Raw genomic sequence first — 23,186 nt, 5'->3', positions numbered from 1 at the left:
TTTCTCTGTCTGTCCTTCTTTTTCCCTTGTCCCCTCTTCCCTTCTCTTCTCTCTTCCCTCTCTTGAAAGGAACACAGATTTGCATGTGGCTCCATCCATAACACGTCATATTTTACAGCTCCTATCATACCTCCGCCTGTCTAAACCTCTCCGTCTCTCTGTCCGCCCCTGATGCCTGCCTTCTCTACCCCAAATCTTTCAGTCTTCTTTAGTTTCTCTTTCTCCCCTTTTCTCTTCCCCCCCATCATTCATTTTTTTCTAATCTCTCATTCTACCACTTCCCCTGCAGTTATTCCTCTCTCTGTGTGTCTCCACTGTGTGTTTGCAAACTGACTTAAGGCGCCTGGACAGATTCGGGATTCAAAATGGCACTGTTTTTGGGACTGTTTGTCTCTGTTTTGGGATTTGTGCACGTTTGCAAGTGTGTGTCCCTCATGTTTTCCTCTGACTGATAAAGTGAATGACAAGTTCTCCAACTACTTGCAGAGCAAACAGACACACACTTTGACACATACAGTATGCAAAAAAGCATGCGGGATAAACCCTCCCACACAGCACCCCAAACCCCTTCAGTAAATGACTGACAGCTGAGCGTGCTGTATGTGTGCACAATATGTGTCTGTATCTGTGAGTCATCTGACTCTGTCTGCAACTTTTATATGACATAGCGGACTACTGACAGTGAGCTGTCTAAGAGTGTATGTGTGTGCGTGTGTGTGTGTGTGTGTGTGTGTGTGCGTGTGTGTGTGTGTGTGTGTGTGTGTGTGAGAGAGAGAGCTGATGTGAATATGCACGTGTGTGTGTTTGCAGACGCAACATGGTGACAGTTCCCTCTCCACAGCCTCCACTCCAATTCTGTCAGGGGTGCCACATCAGAAATCTTTTTAAAGATTAATTCTGTGGCATTGCTGCTATATTAGATAGTGCGGTGGTGAGTGGCAGGAAGGACGGGAGTGTGACAGACTGATGTATGGTATGAATCTCAGGCTGAAACTCAAATTATTGTCAAGACAGGTTTTACACCTTATCTTGCCTCTGGGGCTCTACAGGTGCCTCATGGGAGGAAAAGATACACATTAGATAGAAAGTTCTATCAAACGAAAAAAGGGTTGAGAAGGCAAATATGTCATAACAAGGTTTGCTGCATCACAGATACAAAGATTTGCCTTTTCTTTGGGTTGCTGATCAGACCGAATACGCAATTCTAAAAGCTGGGGCATGCTGGTTTGGATGCTAGTTTGTTCAACGGGTATTTCGAAGGCAAATGTGTTTATAGCTTCTCTGAATGGTCAGCAGGAAGCCTGCCGTAATGGAGAGGGGCGAGATACAAATGAGAACATTTGCACACAGGGAAGATACAGTTGTGGGAAGAATGAAAAAATAAAAAGAGAGAAGTTCAAATCCAGCCTGCTCTCATACCTCCACACACACCTGGCCAATCGCTGTGTGAAGCGGGCAGTGCTTTTTGGAATGTGGGTTACAGAAAGTCACAAAAATGGTCTGACTGACTTCGGCTGACGTGTAATGATGCCGAATCGTTATGTATTTGTTTTCTACCAATATGTACATGTAGACAAGCAGCTGCTGTGTGAGCATTGTCGAACGTAGCAACTTCACAGATAATGAAGTAAAAGTCAAACCACAATCGATTTAAATGCTGCTTGTTTTGTGCGTTTGCACCCGCGTTGCTTCAACGCAGTGGTCACGTTTAAAAGAATGAGGGGGCAGATCAGATTCATACAACGTTTGAACACCTACACTTCCACTGCAACGGAGCAAACTGAAGCAGCTGATGAGAACTGCGTGATACGGAGATCGTTTTTTGGTCAATTGCAGTTTCCAATAAACAAAGTGTGTCATATCCACCTGTGTTGTTACAGCCCTACTTTCTGCGTGGGACAATGTGGGCGACTCAGGACAAGATGTCTCCTCGAAGTCACCGTTATCTCAATCACGATGAACTGTTTGCTCTTCCGACGCCCGTCCATCCAGCCGTCTGACTGCAGGACTTCACACTGAGCTGTTAAACTCTGACGCATCTCCACTCTTCGCTGTCTCTCCGAACCGTTCTATTCACTGTCTGGGGTTCACTTTCCTTATCAACGGGAAATGTCAAAGGCATTTGGCAAATTTCACACTTCTGCAGCTCTAATCTGTCTGACGTTCCCGCACTATAACACAAGGGAACATTTGCAGTTCACCTGCTGAACATCAAACAGTCTGACAGGAGTGTTCTGCACACTTATACTGACAAAACCAACATGTCAGTCACCGCGGAACGCAACTTTCTTTCCTTTTAAAATGGGAAGCCCAGCCTCTAAGTATTCACTTTACCTCCCTGACAGCCCGATCAGCTTTCTAATCTTACACTGCTGGCACTCAGGATGCACAATCTGGATATCAGTTCTATTCATGGCTAAAATAGAGTGTTGGCACTGGAAAATTACATCAAAGCTACAGTACGAATCCAAGAGTCAGTGATAACGTGGCACAAAATGAAACGATGGCTGATTCTCTGCCTGTTTCATACACAGAAAGATGTCAGATCTCTGTAATGAAGAAAAATGGAGTCTGTCGCAACCACTTTTGTCCTGTGACCCCAAAGTAATGGCCCGAGTGTATCAAGTAATGTATTAAATTGGCACTTGGTACTGGCCAATACATAAATCCCCGCACTATGAATCTCTATACTATCCCCGCGCCCATAAATAGCAAAGCCTTCTTGACGGCGACACATTTCCTCAAGTCTTGACATTGGAAAAATAGAGAAAGAGTATGATTGAAAAAGGAGGCGAGAAGGTGAGGAAGAACGAGGCAGAAGAGGAGCGTGGGACAGATTCACATGGCACTTTGCAAAACAACATGAAAAAGACTTGATTATAGGGTGAGCAAGGGGAGAGGAGGGATGAATTACATGGAGATGAAGAGAGCAAGGCACAGGAGGGGGGAGAGAGAGAGAGGGAGCATGAAAGAGGGAAGTGGCATCAGAACGCAAAGGAGAGGGAGATTAAGACGTTTTCATTTCTATCACAGTATTCTTGAGGCGAGGAACGTGCCATCATCACCCCGATCAAACACCAACGAGTTATTTTGATCCAGCTCACTCACTGAGATCCATAAAACTAGAAACTCATCTTGCTCTTTGATTTCTGTCTGTGTTCCTTTGTGATCCAAATCTAAACCTGGGCTCTTATGTTTAAACTAATGTGGCTTTGAATTCGGAGGCTTGTTGTTCTTCTATTTAAATAATGTTCACCGGGTTTAGCTCGGATCGTTAGCTTACGTCATCTTACTTTTTTAATAAATGTTAGCAGGCTGGCCTGCCTGTTTCCAGGTTTTTTCACCCCCACAGTTTTTTGTTTTTTTTGTCACTTCTTGTCGTATTTTTAGAGAGAGCATGTCGTTCTGTTTCGTTTCTCTTCCAAGAACCTGATATATAATGCTGCTTATAAGCTCAACAGTTTAAGCAGCTAATGAACCTTTGTAGAGGCCACATATGCGTGCAGATCATTAAATAGGATTTCTGTATTGAAACAGTAATTTATGTGATTATCCCCGCCAGCAGAGTATAAATCTGGTTTCATTATCTTTTGGGGAGTTTTTTGTGTTCTGGACTGAGCGGCAACAATCACAGACATATTCATACTTTGTTTTACATTTGGTCCACTGTAATAATAGTGCTCAGGTCAGTAAACAGGCCCTGGAACGGTAGGTGATGTATTAGTGTCTCATACAACAGCTGGTGGATGCGGGCGGCGGGGGTGGGGTGGCTCCCCTTCTCCCTCAGCAACTGGGTCAAGGTTGATGTGCCCTTGAGCGCGGCGCACGCAACCTGTTCTGGTCGTAACAAACAAGCTGTTCAGCATCTGGTTTCGAGTGTGCCTCTCTCTGATTGGTCAGCAGGTATTTGATAAAGGTGTCCCTAATTAACCGGCTGTTTCACCCTCGTTAGAAACCTGATGCGAAGATTTTGGTCTGAAGGGCTTTTTTTATTAGAAGAGAAATATTACTCGTATAATTTCATGAAGAGAATAAATGATTTGGTGACATAATTAATTTAATTCTATTCAATCAACCTTTGAATCATTGATATGCTGCTTTTCCAGATGTTTCTAACAGGCTCTCTAGCTTTTCCAAAATCGCCGACCGGCTAGTATTTCCAGTGATAAAAACAAAACCCACACAGAAGCTCCCTGTCATGCCAGCTGTAGTGGTTCTTGTAACTGCTGAAGTCCGCCTCTGGGACAGTTCATTAAAATCAGAGATCATTGACGCTGCATGTTTCTAGACAGAGAGCGGGGGGCGGGTTATACAACTGTCGAACTTCTGGCCCTACTTTGGTTGGCAACAAAACGTAACAAGGCTCACAGTTTGTGTGTGCGTGGGAAGAGCAGACAGTCGGGACGAGTGTATCGAACAACGAGTGAGTACCAGCTGGAACAGGAAAAACTAGCAGAAGAATACGCGGCTATTGCTTTTCAGTCCTAAAGAACAGTAATCATGATAAACAAGCTGGAAACAGCAGGAAGATGAAGATTCGGACAGACGATATGTGGTGTTGTTAGTGCAAATGTGTGTGATTTATAGCACGTTACATAATAGTCCAATAGAATGAGTAACTCGGAGCAAATTGTGATGGGAAAACTATTTTTATTTTTTTTTGCAACACCACACTGAGTGTAATCAGCTATAATCAGCACTCCCATCAACTGATTTCCTCTGTTTATGGAAGCGCTGATTGGACCTAATTAATTGTGCAACTTAATATGTATTCGAAATCGACTGATTTTTACTGCAGAAAGGCTAAACTATTGCAGAGCGAGTCTGAAGAGACTGACCTCAACTCATGTCTCATATCTACATCGGTGTGTGCTAGCAATGCAAAGAACTGACATGCTTTCATTATACAAACATGATCAGTTGGGCAGAATTATACCGTTTACACTAAGCCGCCTAATATGACTTGGGACTTCACATCCTAGCGAGATGTGTACATGAATTTCCTCCTCTCAGGAAAAACGGTGTCAGTAAGCAGCATGTGGAAGTGGCGACTGACAGGGTCTTGCCCCCCCGTGATTATGGCAGCTGAAGTTACACTACAATGACAGTAAAATTATGGGACCCTTCCTGTCAGAGGAGGCAGGTTGAAAGCCGCTTCAGCGATTTCAGCGCTTACGGTCAAAGTAGAAACATCATCCCACGGCCTATTATCATCCAAAGAAGGTGTGTCTGTGAACTACACGACAGCAGAGCGATGCTACAGAGTTTCACTTCTCCTTTACTTCACAAGTGATCATTTGCAGAGTGCAGACACTGGCTTGAAGTGAGCATATCAAAAAGACAACCGACTAGTTTCACAGAGCAGTGATCTGTGTCGATGGATGTGTTGATATAGTGTTTTTCGCAAAGGAAGACACAAATTTGTGGCTAAATGTAAATTGTATTTCATTCTGAACAAACCACGAAGTTATTAGTCTTAATACTTTCTTACTTCTCTACCCTGCTTGTGGCTCTCAACCCCAAACCTAATGGTTCCTACTAAAATGTAAATCTTAATAAACACGGGTCACAAACAAAAATATAGTTTTATAAAAATAAAAAAACAAGTCAAGTCAAGTTGCAGTTTACATCAATGTCCGTCTAATATGTCATATTTTTTATAATTGATCTTGTTACGCATTCGTGTGAAATTACCATAATTAGCATATGAATTATTAAGTTATGGCCAAACATGTGACATAGCAGTGACCTATTTTGACAGTTGACCACCAAATTCTTATCAGTTCATCCTTGAGTCTAAGTGGATGTTTTTCCAGGTGTGTGGTGGTTTAAGTAGTTTTTGGAATAAAATAGAGCTCTGTAGTCCAGAGGAATAAGTTATATCAGACTCTGGTTACACCGTCAATACTTAGTAGAATCAATGAATTTCTACACTCAGCCTTATTCTTGCATCTGAATTTTGAAATCCAATTTTTTATTTTTTTTTCCTTACTCTGGATAGATCTCCAACCTCCAGGTAGAAACAGATGATGAAAACATTCCAGGTCATCCACACGACCAGCCAGGCTGCGTACTGCAGAGAAAACAGGGAGGGGGGGGGGGAGAAGAGAGTGAGAGGCAGACCAGATCTGACAGGTCTTTGTTGTAGATTAAAAATGCATGTTCATGTCTTGCATTTGGAGCGAGCTGGAGACGGAGGGAAAAGACAGAGGGAGGCTTCACTTTTGATGTTGTTAAGATGCGGAGAAACAAAAACAACGGCGAAGAGTGCAACCAATCAACGGAATCAAACCAGACAGAGAGAGAAAATAGATGTGTGTGTGTGTGTGTGTGTGTGTGTGTGTGTGTGTGTGTGTTACAAGGAGTTATACACAGGAATGCATGAATGATGGAAGTAAGGCAGACTTTATAAGCTTGGATAAAACTTTTATTCCTTTTCAGTATCTGAATCTCCTCACTCAATTTTCTGTGTGTGTGTGTGTGTGTGTGTTTGTGCACGTGAGGGTTATTGAGAGGTGTCCGTGGGGGGGGGGGGGGGGGGGGGGTTACATGATGTGTGGGTGGGTTGTGTGGAGGCCCTGCAGCCGCTGTGAGAACTTCTGAAAGTTTTCTGACACATGAATTATTTCATCGACAGCTGCCAGAGACCAGAGTATAGAAACAAATAAAGGCAAGTTATTCCTCCACCCACTCCACATCACTGCTATAACCTTTTACTTACCATATTATCATTTGTTGTCAGATTGTCGTATCAGTCGTATATATATATACTGTATATATATACGACTGATAATGCCAATCAGACAACAAATATATATATATATATATATATGAGAGAGAGAGAGAGAGAGAGAGAGAGAGAGAGAGCTATTTCCAGATATGAACATATGAGGGAGGATCAGTTGTTACATCTTTTTTTTAAAGAGATGACTATCATACAATTTTAATGGATGGTAGTGGTATGAAACCTACAAATGACTTCCAGAGAAACAGAAAATAAAACCTTTAAACTTTAAACTCACTCCAATCCAGTATCTTTCAGCCTTCGTTATTCGATGAGGAGAGCTGAGTATAGTTTCATTAGAGGCTGTTGCTAAATCTAGGGCAAAGGATATGTAAAATGGCTGTTTCAAATGAGTGTGTGTGTGTGTGTGTGTGTGTGTGTGCGTGTGTGTGTAAAACCCACCCCGGTGACATATCTCGGCCTGAACTGAATCGTGCCAAACAAGCCCAGGATGACGACGATGATGTGGAGGAAGTTGATCAGGATGGGAGCCCACTGGTAGCCCAGGAAGTCTATCACCTGACGCTCCAACACACTGACCTGAGAGGAAGAGGAGGAGGAAGAGGAAGAGGAAGAGGAAGAGGAGGAGATTAGTGGCGAGAAACAACAAATCAACAACAGTGACATTCTGAGCTTTTTTTTTCTTTTCTTTTTTTGCATGTCATTTTATTCTGTTTCTGCACAGTTGCAGACAAGGCGACACTAATATTATCCGTATTATACTGTTTGTAGAATTAGATTCTAGTGGTGGCTGGATTGTTTACGCCTTCTGTGATCCAAACATATTCAGTAACTCAAGAGCTTTGTTAAGTCCAACAGTCAGATTTTATTGGAAAAAGATAGATGTAATCATTTCCAAAATCCACAACATGTTTTTATCGAACCAAACATTCTGCTTCAATCCATATTTATTGCCCAGGAAGCTTTTCCAGTAGCGCGGGCGCCCCATGTACCACGGATGAGTCCTTACTGCAGCAGCCCAGGTTCAAATCCGACCCCAGGCCCTTTGCTGCATGCCCCCCCCCCCCCCTTTCCTGTCTACCTAACTTATCTTTCAAATAAAAGCAAAATGGCCCAAAAAAACCTAAAAAAAGATTTGCTCCTCCACTCGTTGCACACAAAGGCAGGCACGCACCAGTATTGGCCGGTCTGGGAGCAATGTAAGAGCACCGTAAATTACATTTATATAACCACAGTGAAAACGTCTATTTTTGGGGGGCGATGGCATTATAAAATATAATGACAGACATTCATTTGAAAACCACAGTAGACGCTTTGGGCGTAAAAACAAATGTAATTCGGTGCAGCCCTAATAAACAGTCAGTAATCTATACATTACTGTTAGGCTTCCAGGACTGTGTGTGTCTGTAGTGTAGCTTTATTATCATCCACTAGAGCCTCATGCTGAGATAGTTAATGAAGTCAGCGCAGCGTATGATACGGCACTGCTAAATATATTAACACACACAGGGACGAGGAAGCAGGAGACAAAGAAGGTGGTGCATTAAGAAGAAAGAAAGAAGGATCATTACTAGCTTCATTTAGCCCAAAAAGATACCGATATTTACAGTTCTACACTATGAACTCCAAGTGTTTAAACATCGACAGCTTACATATCAAATTTGGGGTTTATTTTCCGTTATTCTCACTCTCTTCACACAACACACTCGCACACGCACACACATGCACACACACACACTTCTGCATGGCTGAGTTTAGGGAGCCCTAATGTGAGACCATATGGCAACACTACAGCCATTCACAGCCAAATAGCAGGTACACACACACACACATGCACACACACATCAACACACATGTGAACAGTAACCTTGTGTAAACTACACCTACTCAACATTAGCTTTAAGTAGGAGAATGTTTATTGGATGCGAGAGTTAAAAGAAGAGGAAGGTATATGAATGAGTGTGTGTGTGTGTGTGTTTCCATGTCATGGCAGGTCTGCTCTGCTTGCACTTGACAGCACCTGCTGTTATTGGACACACTGGGCTCAGCTGGCACCACAATGTGTGAGTGTGTGTGAGACATTGTGTCTCTTTGTGTCCCTGCCTTTATGTGCGGGACAGGCTCCGTCTCTCTGCATCTTTGTGCATCGGCTCCATTTTATTATGGAAACGCGTGTCGTGTCCTCCCATTGACAATTATGTAGTGCGCCAATTGTGCCTCTCTCTCTCACACACATATGCAGAGGCCATTATAAGAAGTCAGTGGTCTCCCAGCCCATTACTGAGGCCCCTGGGGGCCCCTCTTTCATCACCAATAATACAAACAGTCTTTACTCCAGCTGGGACGCACACACCCTCTTCAAAGAACACACAATGAATTACACACAAACACAAGTGGCCAAGAGAATATTTGTTAGGGATAAATAATATTTGTACGCTTTGGGCAACAAGCGTATTGATTTCTCTTTATAGTAACACACACACATCCTTAATGGTCAGTCAGCAAAAACTAATCTTTTTTTTTTTGCTGGTGTTTATTGTTCTAACCTGGGTAATAAAGAGCAATACTCAAAACCAGACCATCTGCTCATTTGCACCACACTCATCTTTTGATATGAAATTGTCATTACATGGCTCGGCTGCAAAACAACTAACTTCAGCTGCCTCACTACATCACTCTGTGTAATTAAGTCACTGAGTTCTCCTGGCGGGGAAAAGACAAAGCATAGCACACAGCCTCCCTCTGTCACAGTCCCAGCATCCCTTGCATGTGTCAAATGACAGAAGCCTCCGATAAGGTGTGAAGTCGCCCGGCCTTTCAACAACTGTGACTCTGGGGAGAGAGAGAGAGAGAGAGAGAGAGAGAGAGAGAGAGAGAGAGAGAGAGAGAGATGGAGAGCTGCAGACGGCGCAGTCGCTAGCAGCAGCTATGTTAGCAGATATGTCTGTTTCGTGATATGTGCAGCTGATGAAAGCGCCGGCGCCTGTACAGGTGGAGCTCTAAGCGGGCTAGCCGGGTCCTTTGGGATCTGCAGTGACAGGCTTTGATGCTGCCGACAGAGATGTTTCTTTCAGTTCGGCTGCTTCAAGCACAAGCGAAGGGCCGTGTTCACATTCAGCTTGTTTATCTACACTGTGCATCCACCTGTGGACGCAGCACATTAGTCTTAATATATCTTGATTTTGCAGAGACAATTATTTAGAGTTGCACGTATTGACTGAGGACCTTTTTGTGTCTCTCCTAAAGCTGCAGTGGTCTTCCATAGCTACCTGTAGAGCTAAATTAACGGTGCACAAGTCTGCTGTGAATATAGTTGATGTGTCTATGACTACATGTACAGTACAGTATCTTTTGTGTGTGTGTGTGTGTCTATGCTTCACAAAACACAGGAAAAAGACGCCGTCTGTCAATCCGTCTAAAACCAGCACAGAATACCTCAGGGACCAAGGATGTTTATTCCACCCACTGTTTTGTTAGCATAGAGCTCATGAGTTTCCCAAATGTAGTAGTTAGCAGAGAGCCTCACTACAAATCCACAGTGCATCCATCACTGTCCTGGTGTCTATACTCACTGGAGACAGTCTCCTACCCATATAATAGGGCCAAAAATAATATAGGTTTGTCGTGGCAAGGAAAATATTAAAAGATGAACAAAGGCCGCGGACATGCTGCTGAAGTGATCGAGAAAGACACTTAAACACTTGGGGAGCAGACTGGCAGGAGGAAGACGAGTGTGATGGGTGGGAGGGGGGTCTTCGTGAGTTTGGTAATAAGTTTGGTCTATTTGATAATGACTGATAGAATGATATCAAAGAACTTGTATTGCTCCAGACAAGGCCATTATTATTATGAGAGACTGCAGAGGGACTTGGTGTCCTTTATCTTAAAACTGGAGAAGGGAAGAGAGAGAATAAGATCTGACAGTCACTGAGGATAGAGGAAGAGATGAGAGAGTGGTGGTGGGTGAGAGAGTCGCCTTCTCATCGTCCCTGGATTCCTCCCTCCTTCCCTTCTTCCCTCTCCCGCCCACTCTTTCTTCTCTCTCTGCTAATCTTCTCATTTCCTTCTTTCCTGTTTCTCCTCATGACCCCAGTGCTCTCTTTCCTCTCCTACATATTTAATATGCATTCATCTGTTGTGTCATAAAACAGCAAATGACCTCACCTCCCTCTTTTCCCTCCATTGCTCCATCTCTTTCCTCCATTACTGCGCTATACCTTCCCGTCTCTCCGTTCACTTCCTTCTTCTCGGTTGTTTACGTCTCCACCTTCCGTCTTCTCCTCATGCAGCGTTTCCTTCTCGACAGCTCTCCTTCCTTCCCCTCCCTACACCCTCCACTCTGCCAGCCTTGTTATCTCTCCCTCTCGCTCGCCTCCCCCCTTCCTCAGTCTCATCCTTCCCATCCCTCGTTCCCTCGGCGCTTTTGGCTGAGAGTTTTTGCTTGGTTCTGTGACCTTTAAAAAAAACTGCTGATCAAATTCTGCCGCTCATCCCATTATAGACGACAGAAAGGGGGAGAGGGATGGAGAGGCGGTCAGACGGGGCATAGGATGAGATAGATAGCGAGAAGAAGAAGCTGGAGGAAGGAACGGGAGAGGAGAGGAGAGGAGAGGAGGTATGTAAAGCAGCAGGGATGGAGTGGAGAAAAAAAGAAACAGGCAGAGGAAGTGAGGAAATGTCCAACTAACTGTATGAGTCAGACAGGGAGCATCACGACTCAGTAGCAACTAATCAGAAACACATCGAGGCACATGTGACGTATTTCTTTCTCCTCGTCATTCTGAAACCATCTTTTTTTTTTTGTTACCTGCTTCTGTGTTCCTCGTAAACTTTATTCTCCTAATAAAACTCAAAAGCGATCGTGGTTTACTGTTAACTTAATTAAGGCCGCGTGCCCACGCCGTATCCCACTGTGTACAGCAAAAGCAATCTCCCATCGATTCGAATCACGCAACGATCAATTCATCTCCATTGGAGGCTATTAGGGACCATTTGTGGCTACTTAGGGCTCGGAGAGAGAGAGAGAGAGAGGGGAAAAGACGGCAGGGAGGATGGGCTGAGCAAAGTGAGAGGGGGAAAAAAGATAAAAGGATGAAGAGGAAAGGAAAAAAGGAAAGGGAGATCAAATGGAGGAGAAGGAAAGAGAGATAGAAGGAGGGTGGGTATGGAAAAAGACAATGATGATCATAGGTGAAAACCTTTCCATTAAATATCCAATTTCCCCACTCAGGCCCATCATTATCATCACAGCTGTTCACTCATATCTGTAATATCCATAGTCACTCAGCTATAGACTGCACTGCACACAACTCCAAGAGTTACTTAAGGCTGTGGTCATAAACCTTATAGCAGTGGTAGCATACCTGTGACTCACGCAGCTGATGTGTTACCTTTGAATGAGTTAGCTGTTGAGTGAGTTGTGTTACGCTCCTTTTTGAGCCCTGAAATTGCCCGAAAAAATAATGTGGGTGTTTGAAAACTGACTCTGGGAAAATACCAATGTTTCTAGGCTGGAACTAACTAAGTAACTTTGTGGCTGCCGATCAATTAAAGGAGCATGACAAGAACAATTCCACCCTGTCCGTTAAACATGAAGGTGCAGCCAGCAGCTCGTTAGCTAGTTAGTCATTTTTACACTTTGCTTTCTGTACGAATTAAACATGTGTGGCGGCAGATTTTGTAACCGTGGAACCAACTGCTGGCTGTAGCCTTTTAAAGGGACAGTGGGTAGAAATTGTTGGCATCTATAAGGTGTGCTTGCAGATTGCAACCAATACTTTGGGATTGGTGCATGACAATAAACAAAGACATAATTAAAAAATACAAATATCTAAATTTACAATGGTAAACATTTTGAATGATATGGCACCCATTAGTTATCAACATTAAGTAGGTTTGATGTGTACAAATGTCATTTAACAATAAATTGAATAAATACGATGTAAAAGAACATAAGTCATTTTAGTTGGATGGCCATCAGTCAAAATTACAGCAGCATGTGTAGCCAATATCTGACATTAAACAAATCATTCTGACCCAACACTTGTCACCGCTCATTGATCCCCGTCCAGATGACACGCATTTGGTTAATCTGTTTTGCACGTTTTGTTGGCCTGTCATGATGTCACTTTTATATATTTGGCTGCCACGGCTGTCAACAGATGGAAAGAGAGCATGGAGGCAGCGTTAGCCAGCTAGCAGCACCCTGTAAGCACGCTGAAGTCGTGTGGAAGAACCGAGATGGATCAAGATGGCAGCGTGTTGATGAAAGCTGTGCGGTGGAGGAGCACTCGCAGGCTGTCATTATGGTCACTCATCTCTATACCACAGCTCTAGACAGGCTACTTAGAAATGTGATGAGTAACCGCTGGCCCGCGGGCAATTATAAGCCCGAGCACCAGAACAAATTGTAACCGCAAGTCCAATGGATGTCCGGCATACTTAAATGGAACGTCATCGGAAAGACAGACGGATTGGACCGTACATCAGTTTTTGTCTACCTAACCAGAAATGCCTCAGAGGGAATTCCCTTGTGTTCTGTCACTGCTTCTGCTTCTCTCCTTCGTGTCCTTTTGTAGTTTTTTATTCTCAGCTTGGAATGTCGGTGACAAAGTACTTCAGTGCTGCCATACATTCGGCTTCTTGCTCACTTGAGGGAGTATCGGAACACCCCATGTGGAGAAGTTGGTTCAGCCCAGCGGTTCGAGATGGAGATGTGTCGAGGTAGACACCGTGATGTCACACATTAACTAAATGGGCTGTGCCGTGGTCGGACCATTGACTTAGAAGATGACGTTGTCAGAGGTTCCGTCTCACGCTGAAACAACCTGCTGACTGTATGTTGACAACGTTTGCATTCCTACTTTACGGTACTTCGGATGAAAGCCATTAACTAAATGGTACTTCTTATGTATTGCTGGTCCCATCATGTTTGTTGAACACCATTGGGCTTTGAAGGTCACCAAGATACCTTCGTCTGATCATAAAGAAGGGTAATAATAATAATAACTCAGCTAACATTTGAACCACCTATTTTTGTGGCATTGCCGTTGATACCAACAATGCACCATTCTGCCAATGTTCCCTCTGTATTCACTCCTCTTCCAGGCACCCAGGGATCCCTTCCACGTCTCTTTGTGAATTAACTGCAGTGATTAATATTCTCAGGAAATATTTCTTTATGTAAACGTGGCATTTAAATGTCAGAAACACCAGCTAATCAGTTTGGTATTTCAACACATCTCCCCTCTCTGTCCGTGACTGTCCACCCCTCTGACTCTATCTATTTCAGCCGTTGCTCTTTTGTTTTCTGCCAGCTGGGTGCTGCTCTCTCTTTGCCTGGAAAACGACAATTAAGAAGAAAAAAAAAGGCCTGGTTTTGAAATATTTGTATTGTATCATTTGAATGTTTTGTTTTTCTTTTCGTTCTTTAGTGGCCAGAATTAATAAAACTACAATTGAAGTGAATGACAGGTGACAAAGACAGTGATTTGGACTTTCAAAAGGGGATAAAACCTTTTTCGGTCGCATTTGTAGAAACAGCGTCTGAAATTCAGTCCTCTCGGTGGCTGACCGACTTTTGAAAGCAGGCGTTGCTAACAGATGCACTACTGGCTGTGAATCTAGACTCGTAGCCCGCGAACATTCAAACAATACGCTGTCCCTCCCTCTTTTCTTAAAGCCCACACAGCATTGGCTATGCTCCATATCTGTCCTTATACAACCTCTCACAAAGACCCATTGCGATGTTACATTTTTTTCTGCTTGTAAAGTTTGCCAGCTGGGCTACTGCTAGACAGTCACAACGGTCCTCAGAGTTTCTGCTGTTCACCCCTCCGTGGCATTTCGTTCTCTTGATTGTACACCTTTTAATTCAATAAAGAGTTAATAAAGGAAAGAGCGATAACTGTCAAAACAAAACCCATGTCTCTGCATGTATTTATTTCAGTTGTGATTTAAGTTTCAGTTTTTGACTTTAAAATGTATCATAAGAGACACACTGAAGCCTAACACCAATCAACTTCCGTGTTCAGGTTCATTCACCCAATCAGGTGAGTTGGAGCTCGTAAAAGCAGATCTAAGTAGAACTTAAAATAGGGAGGGTTATTTATAGCATCTGAATGGTGTGCAGACACACAGCAACACACCCACATGTATTCAAGTCTCAACAAATACACACAATTAAGCACACACACACGAAACAAAAGCGAGGAAACATGGATACAAAGATCCACACACACACCTACACACACAGAGAGCTTGAGGACATTCTCTCTCTGCAGACTATCAATCAGATATCATTAGACAGCCTCAAACAAGAGCATGTGTGTGTTTCAGTGTGTATGACAGTGTGTGTGTGTGTGTGTGTGTGTCTGCCCTGAAGCTGATACTAAGCTCAATATGTCATTAGCAGTAATTCCAGGTTGCAGCAGAAGCTCCTTACAGTTATTTACCACCATTGACCGACTGATTATGATCAATGCCATATACATCATCTGCAAAAATGCACCTGTCCCCCTTTCCACTGTCTTCCTCCTTATATGCCTTCGTCTTCGGTGGCCAATTTAATGTCTTTGATGGAAAGCTCGACCACCAGACTGTTTGTCTTCCCCGCTGCTGCCATTGAAAGCCTCGTCTTCTTCTATCAGTCTGTCGGATTGCCTTTTTCCATCTGATCTGGCCTGACCAAAGCAGCGCTGACATTATCAGAGGCAAGTAGAACGTGTGAAATGCTCGGATTTGTCCCGATATGTTTTATCTGCTCTGCCGCTTTGATCTTAACTGGACCGATTTTTGATGAAAGCACACAAGAGATGAGAAGACAACGGGGCTGGACAGTCCTCTTTAGAATTAGATAACTCGTTCAGAGATGGAGGAGAGAGGGGTTCTTTAAATTTCAAATTATAGTCCTGATACATTATTCAGAAGTCGGTGATGGATTTTGGAGCTGTTAGGGGTAAAAAAAAAAAACTTGTTATGCCCCGTGGTTGTACATTAAAGAATTTGCAGTGAACTGGATAGCTGATTTTAAACAGATGTCAGGAGTTACAGCATTTTTGCCAACATTTCTGCTCTTCTCCTTTTCCTCTCCTGGCTCCTTGATGGTTTGGGCTTCCTCTGCTTTTCCCTCCTTCTTTATCTTTTAACCCTCCCTTCGGCTCTCCCTTTCTCTCTTCTTGCTTCTTTGTCTCTCTTTTAAGAAAAACCTCTCTCCTCTTGCTTTTTGCTTGTCAGTTTGTCTTAACCCTTTTCTTCTCTCTCCCTCCTTCCCTTTTTCCTCCATCCTTTCCTCTTCTCCTCTTCCTTTTTCTATCAGCCTTTCTCTCTCTCTTTCCTTCTTGCCTCAGCTTCCATTATCTCTCCTTCCTCCTCTATGCTCCTCTCACCCCACGCCACCCTCCTTCCCTCCCTCTCTTAATCGGCTTCTGTGTTACTATTCATCCCACACACACACACACACACACACACACACACACACACACACACACAGTAGTATCCCTCCTCAGTCAGTTTGTAAATGAATTATCAGCCCACCAGTGGTTTTCCGTTCGTACACTCTTATATCTTAATGGCCGATCTATGCGGGCAATGCTTTTATGAGGATACAATGTGTGTGTGTGTGTGTGTGTGTGTGCATGTGCTGGTTAGAACAAGGGGGGTTCAAGTGCTGCATGATAAATAGGAAGTATTAGGAGGGACCTCTATAGCACCCAGGGGCTCTCGTTGTGTGTGTGTGTGAGCATTTTGTTCTTGGCTCACGTGTACAGGTTTAACGTGTGCGGCTCGTTGTTGGAGCCTGGATTTTTATGTGTGCAAGTGGTGTGTGTTTAGTGTATTTAGTATGTTAAGCGCATGTGTGTGTGTGTGTGTGTGTGTGTGTGTGTGTGAGAGGAGTAGCGGGATATGTAGAGTGGAAATGACACTAGACAAACCCACAGATGGACGCCCAGCGGGCTAAGAAACATTAAGGCTGCACTAACACATTACCACACAAAAACAGACTCACACACACACACACACACACACACACACGGGATGGTAAGTAGATATTGGCCTCTCCCTCTCTCTGAATAACCTCATGGGAGCCAAATGAAATCAACAACATCATTGTTGGTTGTGGCGTGTACATGTAGGTCTATTAACACATGCACAAGAGAGGAATACATGTGAGTGTGTGTTGCATAATTGTCAGTAAAGAGGATGAATATCAATATCAAGGGGGTATTTCGCATGTTAGCTTATTGTATCTGGGAACTGACTGCAGCATGAAAACAGCCTGGGAGACTGTCTTTTTTTAAAGCTGCTCCCCAAAATGCTCCTTCAGTAAGTCAGGAGACAATAGCATCAGTGTGGTTTATTGTGTTTGGGTCGCCGGCCAAGACTAAATTAACTTTGTGTCCCGGGCTGAATGGGAGGCATGAAAGGAACCTGTGGTGTCCCAGCTGACAATGAACTGCCGGCCAACTTTGTCACCTTATTTAAATGAGCTTCATTGTCCTCACAGTGCTCATAGCATCAATGGGCGCCGGGTGCTTTATGTCCTCCCGCTCACCGTTATGAGGCAGAAAATGTGGCTGTATTTCCATAATATTACTCTGGGTGCCATCGCCGAGGCCACGCTGCTGATCGCCCGTCCGCTGCCAGTGGAGCACATCCAGCCGGCACTTGCTCCCGGTGCATGTGGACACGGAAGCTCGTCTGTGTGTTTATTACTGTACAAAAAACGCCCACAAGCAGATTGCACTTAAGCCATTTATGGTGCTGTAAATCTGGAAGCCTCTGCAGCTTTCCATCAGCGGGCGAGCTGCTACTACAAACAGATTGCGTTTTTTCCAATAAGGCCAAACATGTTTTTCGGTTCGGGGGCCAAGCTGATCCAGCCTGGTGTCTGCTTTCATGGCACACTTGGCCTGGTCTCAAAACTGGGTTATATCTATAAACCCTTCATTTACCTGCGATTTGTTTTGCACATTGTTGCTGGCATCGCTTCAGAGAAACTGATTAAATTGCAGGACAAAATATGTCTGCAGGTGCTTGCTGAGTCACAACAAGAAGAAATCAGAGCACTAATGAAATAACAGGTACTTTGATAAATACATTTTGGCTCTAACTAGGGATTCTTTTCATTATTGATCAACCTGCTGGTTACAGTTTTTCTCTTTCGCTTTGGCTCAATTCTTGAATGAGAATTATTTCTTCCAAAAAGAATGAGTTCAAGTCTGTGAGCAATTAGTTTGTTGTTCATAACAGATTTGAATTTCTCTTTCATTCAAGCAAATAGCATGTGTTTTCTCACATGTGTGCAAAAAGAGTCAGTACAGTTGTCTACAGTCTGCACAACAATCGCTTGCACGTGGCTGATCAAAACTGATGAGTTGATTCTAAGAGAAATAGTTTTCACAACTACTGGAATTCTTTCACTGTTTGAGCCATCGCATAAATATCTACAACATGGATTGACAGAAGGTGAGGAGGTAGACTTTTTTTATTACTGCATCAGAGGTTTTGTTCTTTGTTGCAGGGTTTTGTTGTTGTTGTTTGGCATGGATGTCATTTTGTGGCAAATTTAACTGTATACATACACATGTGCATATAATTTGTCTGTGTACTAGAGTATTGTACAGTGTTACTTAAAAGTACTTTTCCCAGTAAACTAGAATCTAAAAATCTCGATCCTCACAAGCATTCAGTTAAACAAAACTGTCATTCTTGTATAGAACAGTCAGCAGTCCGTGTAAACAAGAAAGACGGCTCACACGATGACAAAACTATTTTTCATTTTGGTGGCATTGGACATTTTACTGACTAAGAGAAATGTTTTGGGTGAGTCATACCTTTTGCAGACATGTAGTAGAGTTATGATGTCCCATGAAACAGTGTTACTTCATTGTTTGATTAATAGTTAAATGTCCCAGAAGAGTGAACCATCACTGTGTTTGTTTTTGCTCGTTTTGTTTGACTAACAGTCTAAATTCAGATATTCCATTTAATAAATCCTTCAAAATTATATAAAATGGGGAAAAGTAGCAAATCCTTGAATTCGGACCATTGGAAACTGCAAATGTTCTTAATTAATTATTCAAACAAATTAACATTTATCAATGTTCTTGACGATTACTTTTCTGTCATCTGACTAATCGATCAAATGATTAATTGTTTTGGCTCTATCTTACCTTAAACTCAGCAAAGAAGTTACTGTGTGTGTGTGTGTGTGTGTGTGTGTGTGTGTGTGTATGTGTGTGTGTGTGATGCCAGAGTCGCTACAATACTGTTTGTGCGGTCCTCTAAATGCTCTTATGTAATGTAATTTATCGACCAATTCAATTCATCAAGTGTGTGTTTGTGTGTGTGTGTGTGTGTGTGTGTGTGTGTGTGTGTTTAGCATCTGTGCCTGTGTCCGTCTTCCCAGAAGCCCTCTTGCTACTCCAACTCTACTACTTAAAGATTACTCTTTGCCGTCGCACTGATCACCAACTGCTCAGTTCTCTGTCTTAATAATCATAAGAAGGTTGTTTCACTAATGCGTACTACCACTCAGCAACAGCGTGGGACGTTTATTAAATGAGAATGTCATTAAGACTAAACGTTATGAGTATGGAACATGGATCTGAGAGTTATAATAAGCTCATAGGAAATATTAGTCCTCCAAGCAGACGGTTTGTTGGGTTAGCATTTCCCTTCCTGTAAAAAATTAAACTACTGCAGCCGATGTACAAACACATTCACTCACACGAGCTCCTTATGCCTACAGTGGTGTTTAGCTACAGGGACGGGAATGTATGACGCAGTGATGCAGATACGATTTTGTCTTTTTAAGTGGGTGCAATGTGGTTCTTGTCAGATTACCTCTGCAGTGCTGAAATGGTCCCCAAATCACAGCAGAGCAAACTGTAGCAAAGTTAATCTGGTATCGATGTTTAATTCGAAGGTGCAGCGTGGGGCTCTCCTTCTGTGCTTGGAAAGTTTCAAAGATGTAATTTCTTTTCCTGAAAATTGGGAGCCAAAAGCTGGGGGGAAGCAGCTGGAGCCCTGCCACACTGACGCTGTGTTAATAAGTAAAGTAAATAACAAAGGAAGCAGCTGATTGTAAAACGTTTCTCCTCCCGATGTGCAGACGCATTGATTCCTGCGCTCCAACAACATAAAACGGTGTGTGTGGAACCAGTTAAAGGTTAACAAATGTTTAAGCTAGCTCAAAGTCCAGCATATTATACACTGTTAATAGTATTTAATTAACAATTATGTTACGTTATATAATGCGGTATTATGCTTTTTGAGTGTTTCTAAAAAAAACAAAAAAACAGTAAGTTTGATTCATAATTTCTCATTATTGAAGGAAACGACACACAAAAACAATGCAAGCATGACTTAACAAAAAGACCAATCGGACCTTTAATTATTAACTATGTGAAAAAGTTGAATCAAATCCAATAATTAGACATTTTTGGGGGTCTGAACAAACTTTCGATGAAACTTCAGACAATGGGCATCGCTTGTAAGTGAGCAGAGACCTAAAGTGATGAAAAACAATGAACTTTGACACGACAGCTTTTCTTTCTTCGATCTTGAGGGAAACTAAGTAAGTGTGTGTGGCAGGTCCGTGCATAAAGGATCTACAGAGATTTACTGTGTCTTTACTATAGAATCAATATGTAGACACTGGGCCATTAGATTAAGTGTTTAAACATCTGCACTTCTTCACACGCTTGCTGTGAATGGAATTGACCACCACGTTAGCTCTTAACTTGGTGTTTTTCTGTCACTTAATGCTATAAATACACACTTGATCATGCGTTATCATTGATTTTTGGAAGGATTTAAAAAAAAACAACTAAGCTTGAGAGTTCCCTTTTTGACTTGACGAGAAATAAACAAGTTCCCACCGCAGGCCTTCAATCATAACTCGTGGCCTTTATCAGGGGATTGAGTTTGCACAGTTGCCATGGAGATATAGTTATTATTACACAAAACACAGACACCAAAACAACTTAGTTAGGGCAAGCTTGGAGTTTGGGTTGGAATGACTTCTTCAGTAAGGTTAGAGGGACCTTCATCGCCAAACTTTGTCGACCCTTTTCCTGCACTCCAACCTCCTCCCTCTGTGGACTCTCATCGCACTGCTCCAAACATCGCTGAGAGCTTCTCCCCCGTCTCCTTTCCTTCCTTTCTCCACCTCCCCTGTTTATTCCCTTTTTTTTGCCACACATTTATGTGTCCTTCACTCTCCCCTCTGTGACCCATCTTTCTACATCACTGCTCAAACACAACTCTCTCTCTCGCCCACACCGATACCGGCATCCCTCTACTTCTTCCCTACGTCTCTCTATCCTTATCAATCCTTTCCTCACCTTCACACCACCTTGTCTCTCTGCTCCCCATCTGCTGCAGCTTTATTTAACCGTCCATCCATCCTCCACACCTTTCCGTTTCTTCCTCCGGACAAGTGCCCATTTATTTGTCTCATCCTTCCCCATGCATCCCTCAATCCCTTGACATCCTCCTCCCTACATCTATCCCATTCTGCTACATCCTCCCTTGTCCTTCACTGCCTCCCTATATCCCTCCCCCCCCCCCCCCCCCCCCCCCTTAGTCCAACATAATCACCACTAGCAGTCAGGGCTCCACAGCAACAATCACGCATGGACAGACTGCACCATCACCTTTGCACACACACACACACACACAAATTCATGCAAGCTCAGGCGAAGCTCGACACCGTAATCAACCCCACACATGCAGAATCACACACAAAACATCAATGCTCTATTCCTCTTGTTCCCAGGTCTGTCTTACACACTGACGGCACACACACACACACACACACACACACTCTCAGATGTAATCACTGTGAGTGCTGAGAGTGCAGTGCGGAGTTGTGAGACTTCTAAATGCTACTGCCTGCCATCAATCATAAAATCCTTTCTGGGGATTGGACAGCTGACACTGTCTGCATTACGCATCGTCTCTCTTTATTTCAATCAATCATGTCCTCCGCTCTGCAAAAGACCCACAGATTGCCAAATGATATTGGCTCGCTTTCATCAGACTCGGTGAGTGATTATGTCTGATTCAGAGGAGAGATTTTGCTTTAATTTGTTTTGTAGTTTGTTCAGGTTATCTGTTTTTGTGTTTTTTAAGTGAACGTTTTCCATTTGCGCTGCCTCAGTATAGTAACGACTGCACACCGGCAGAGATGCCTTATGATATGATATGAAAGTTTGCAGGATTTCAAATGTCTAAGTGCAGGCTGCTAATGCATTGTAGGCAATATCACTGGTGGGTCAATAAATACAGACACAGTTTGAACTTGGCTTTAAAAAGTTGGATGTAAAATGATCTGCAGACTATGCGGGTCAACAGTTGTTGCCAGCGGTGGCAATGCAAGCAACTTCTTCTGTCAACTCAAAATGAATCATGGCCGTGAGTATGAGGGAAAGTTTAAGAAAAGCACCAAACATACGTATTACTAGGAGAAGTGATATTCAGTTTTGTGGGGGGGGGGGGGGGGGGGGGGGGGGGGCATTGCATGCTTTTTTATGTGACAGAGTTGGACATTGCATGATGTTCTTGTACCACTGCCAAAGCTCTTCGGATGAGGGAGAGAGGACTCATTGAATCATCGAGTCTTGTACTGCAATTAAATCCCATTCTATTGAAACTGTGAGGTGAAATCTACTGTGATATATACAGGTAAGAAGGACCAAGTTGCACAGACTTATAGTTTCACTATAGAAATATATTCATATATTGTATTTTGTGTTGTTTTTTTACCTGAAGTGTTGCATAATGTGTCCAGTTTTTATACAGGTGGCCCTGTGGGTATCAAAGTCCCAACCCTGTTAGTGTTAATGGCATGCTACTGGGGCACAGCATTGCTCTATACACACGACTATGTATGGACTCCACTCCACACACACACACACACACACACACACACACACACACACACACACACACACATACACACTGAACACCGCTGCCACCACCATGTCTCCTTCATTCAAATACATACTGTGCTTCTATTTTGGTGAGACGTGACTACCGCTTGGGCTGATATGCTGATACGGAGCCGGGCTGAAAGCTGAGACTCCATCCGTATCTCACTTTAGCTGCCGTATTCAAAAATACAAGAGATTGCCGGATCTGATTACTGTGTGTGCGTGCGTGTGTTTGTGTATGCGTGAGTATGACAGAGGGAGGCAAGAGGGAAAAAATAGAAGGCAGTAGATGTGTGTCTATGTGTGTGAGGGAGAGATAAGAGTGGAGCCAAACCAGAGGGCAGGTGTGTAAGGTAATATGACCAAATCAATTCATACTGAGAGGAAGGAGGAGGAGAGGAAGAGGAGACGAGGGCCTAAGAGAGAGGGATGAGTGGCGGAGGCAAAATGATTACAGGTAGAGATGAAAGTGTAACGTTGAGCTCTGTCTGCTCTCACACATC

General features: G+C 43.3%; 1 protein-coding gene across 2 annotated transcripts in view; it reads right to left on the bottom strand.

Moving 5' to 3' along the window:
- nkain2 (sodium/potassium transporting ATPase interacting 2) overlaps positions 1–23,186 on the bottom strand; it is a 65,554-nt gene that overhangs the window by 27,121 nt on the left and 15,247 nt on the right. The window contains exons 2-3 of one of the 2 annotated variants that reach the window (XM_076083697.1): positions 7,187–7,324; positions 5,993–6,073 (exon numbers count right to left, since the gene is read on the bottom strand). In XM_076083697.1, the coding sequence (XP_075939812.1) occupies positions 5,993–6,073; positions 7,187–7,324 (219 nt within the window). Of the gene's footprint in view, positions 1–5,992; positions 6,074–7,186; positions 7,629–23,186 lie in introns of those variants that run through there. The other variant, XM_076083696.1, reaches the window with a different exon arrangement.

The sequence above is a fragment of the Anarhichas minor genome, unplaced genomic scaffold, assembly GCF_050575085.1.
Source record: "Anarhichas minor isolate MPS153535 unplaced genomic scaffold, ASM5057508v1 ptg000136l, whole genome shotgun sequence".
Lineage (NCBI taxonomy): Eukaryota > Metazoa > Chordata > Actinopteri > Perciformes > Anarhichadidae > Anarhichas > Anarhichas minor.
Note: the sequence above shows the minus strand (reverse complement) of the source record. Positions and strands in the feature narration are given on the sequence as shown.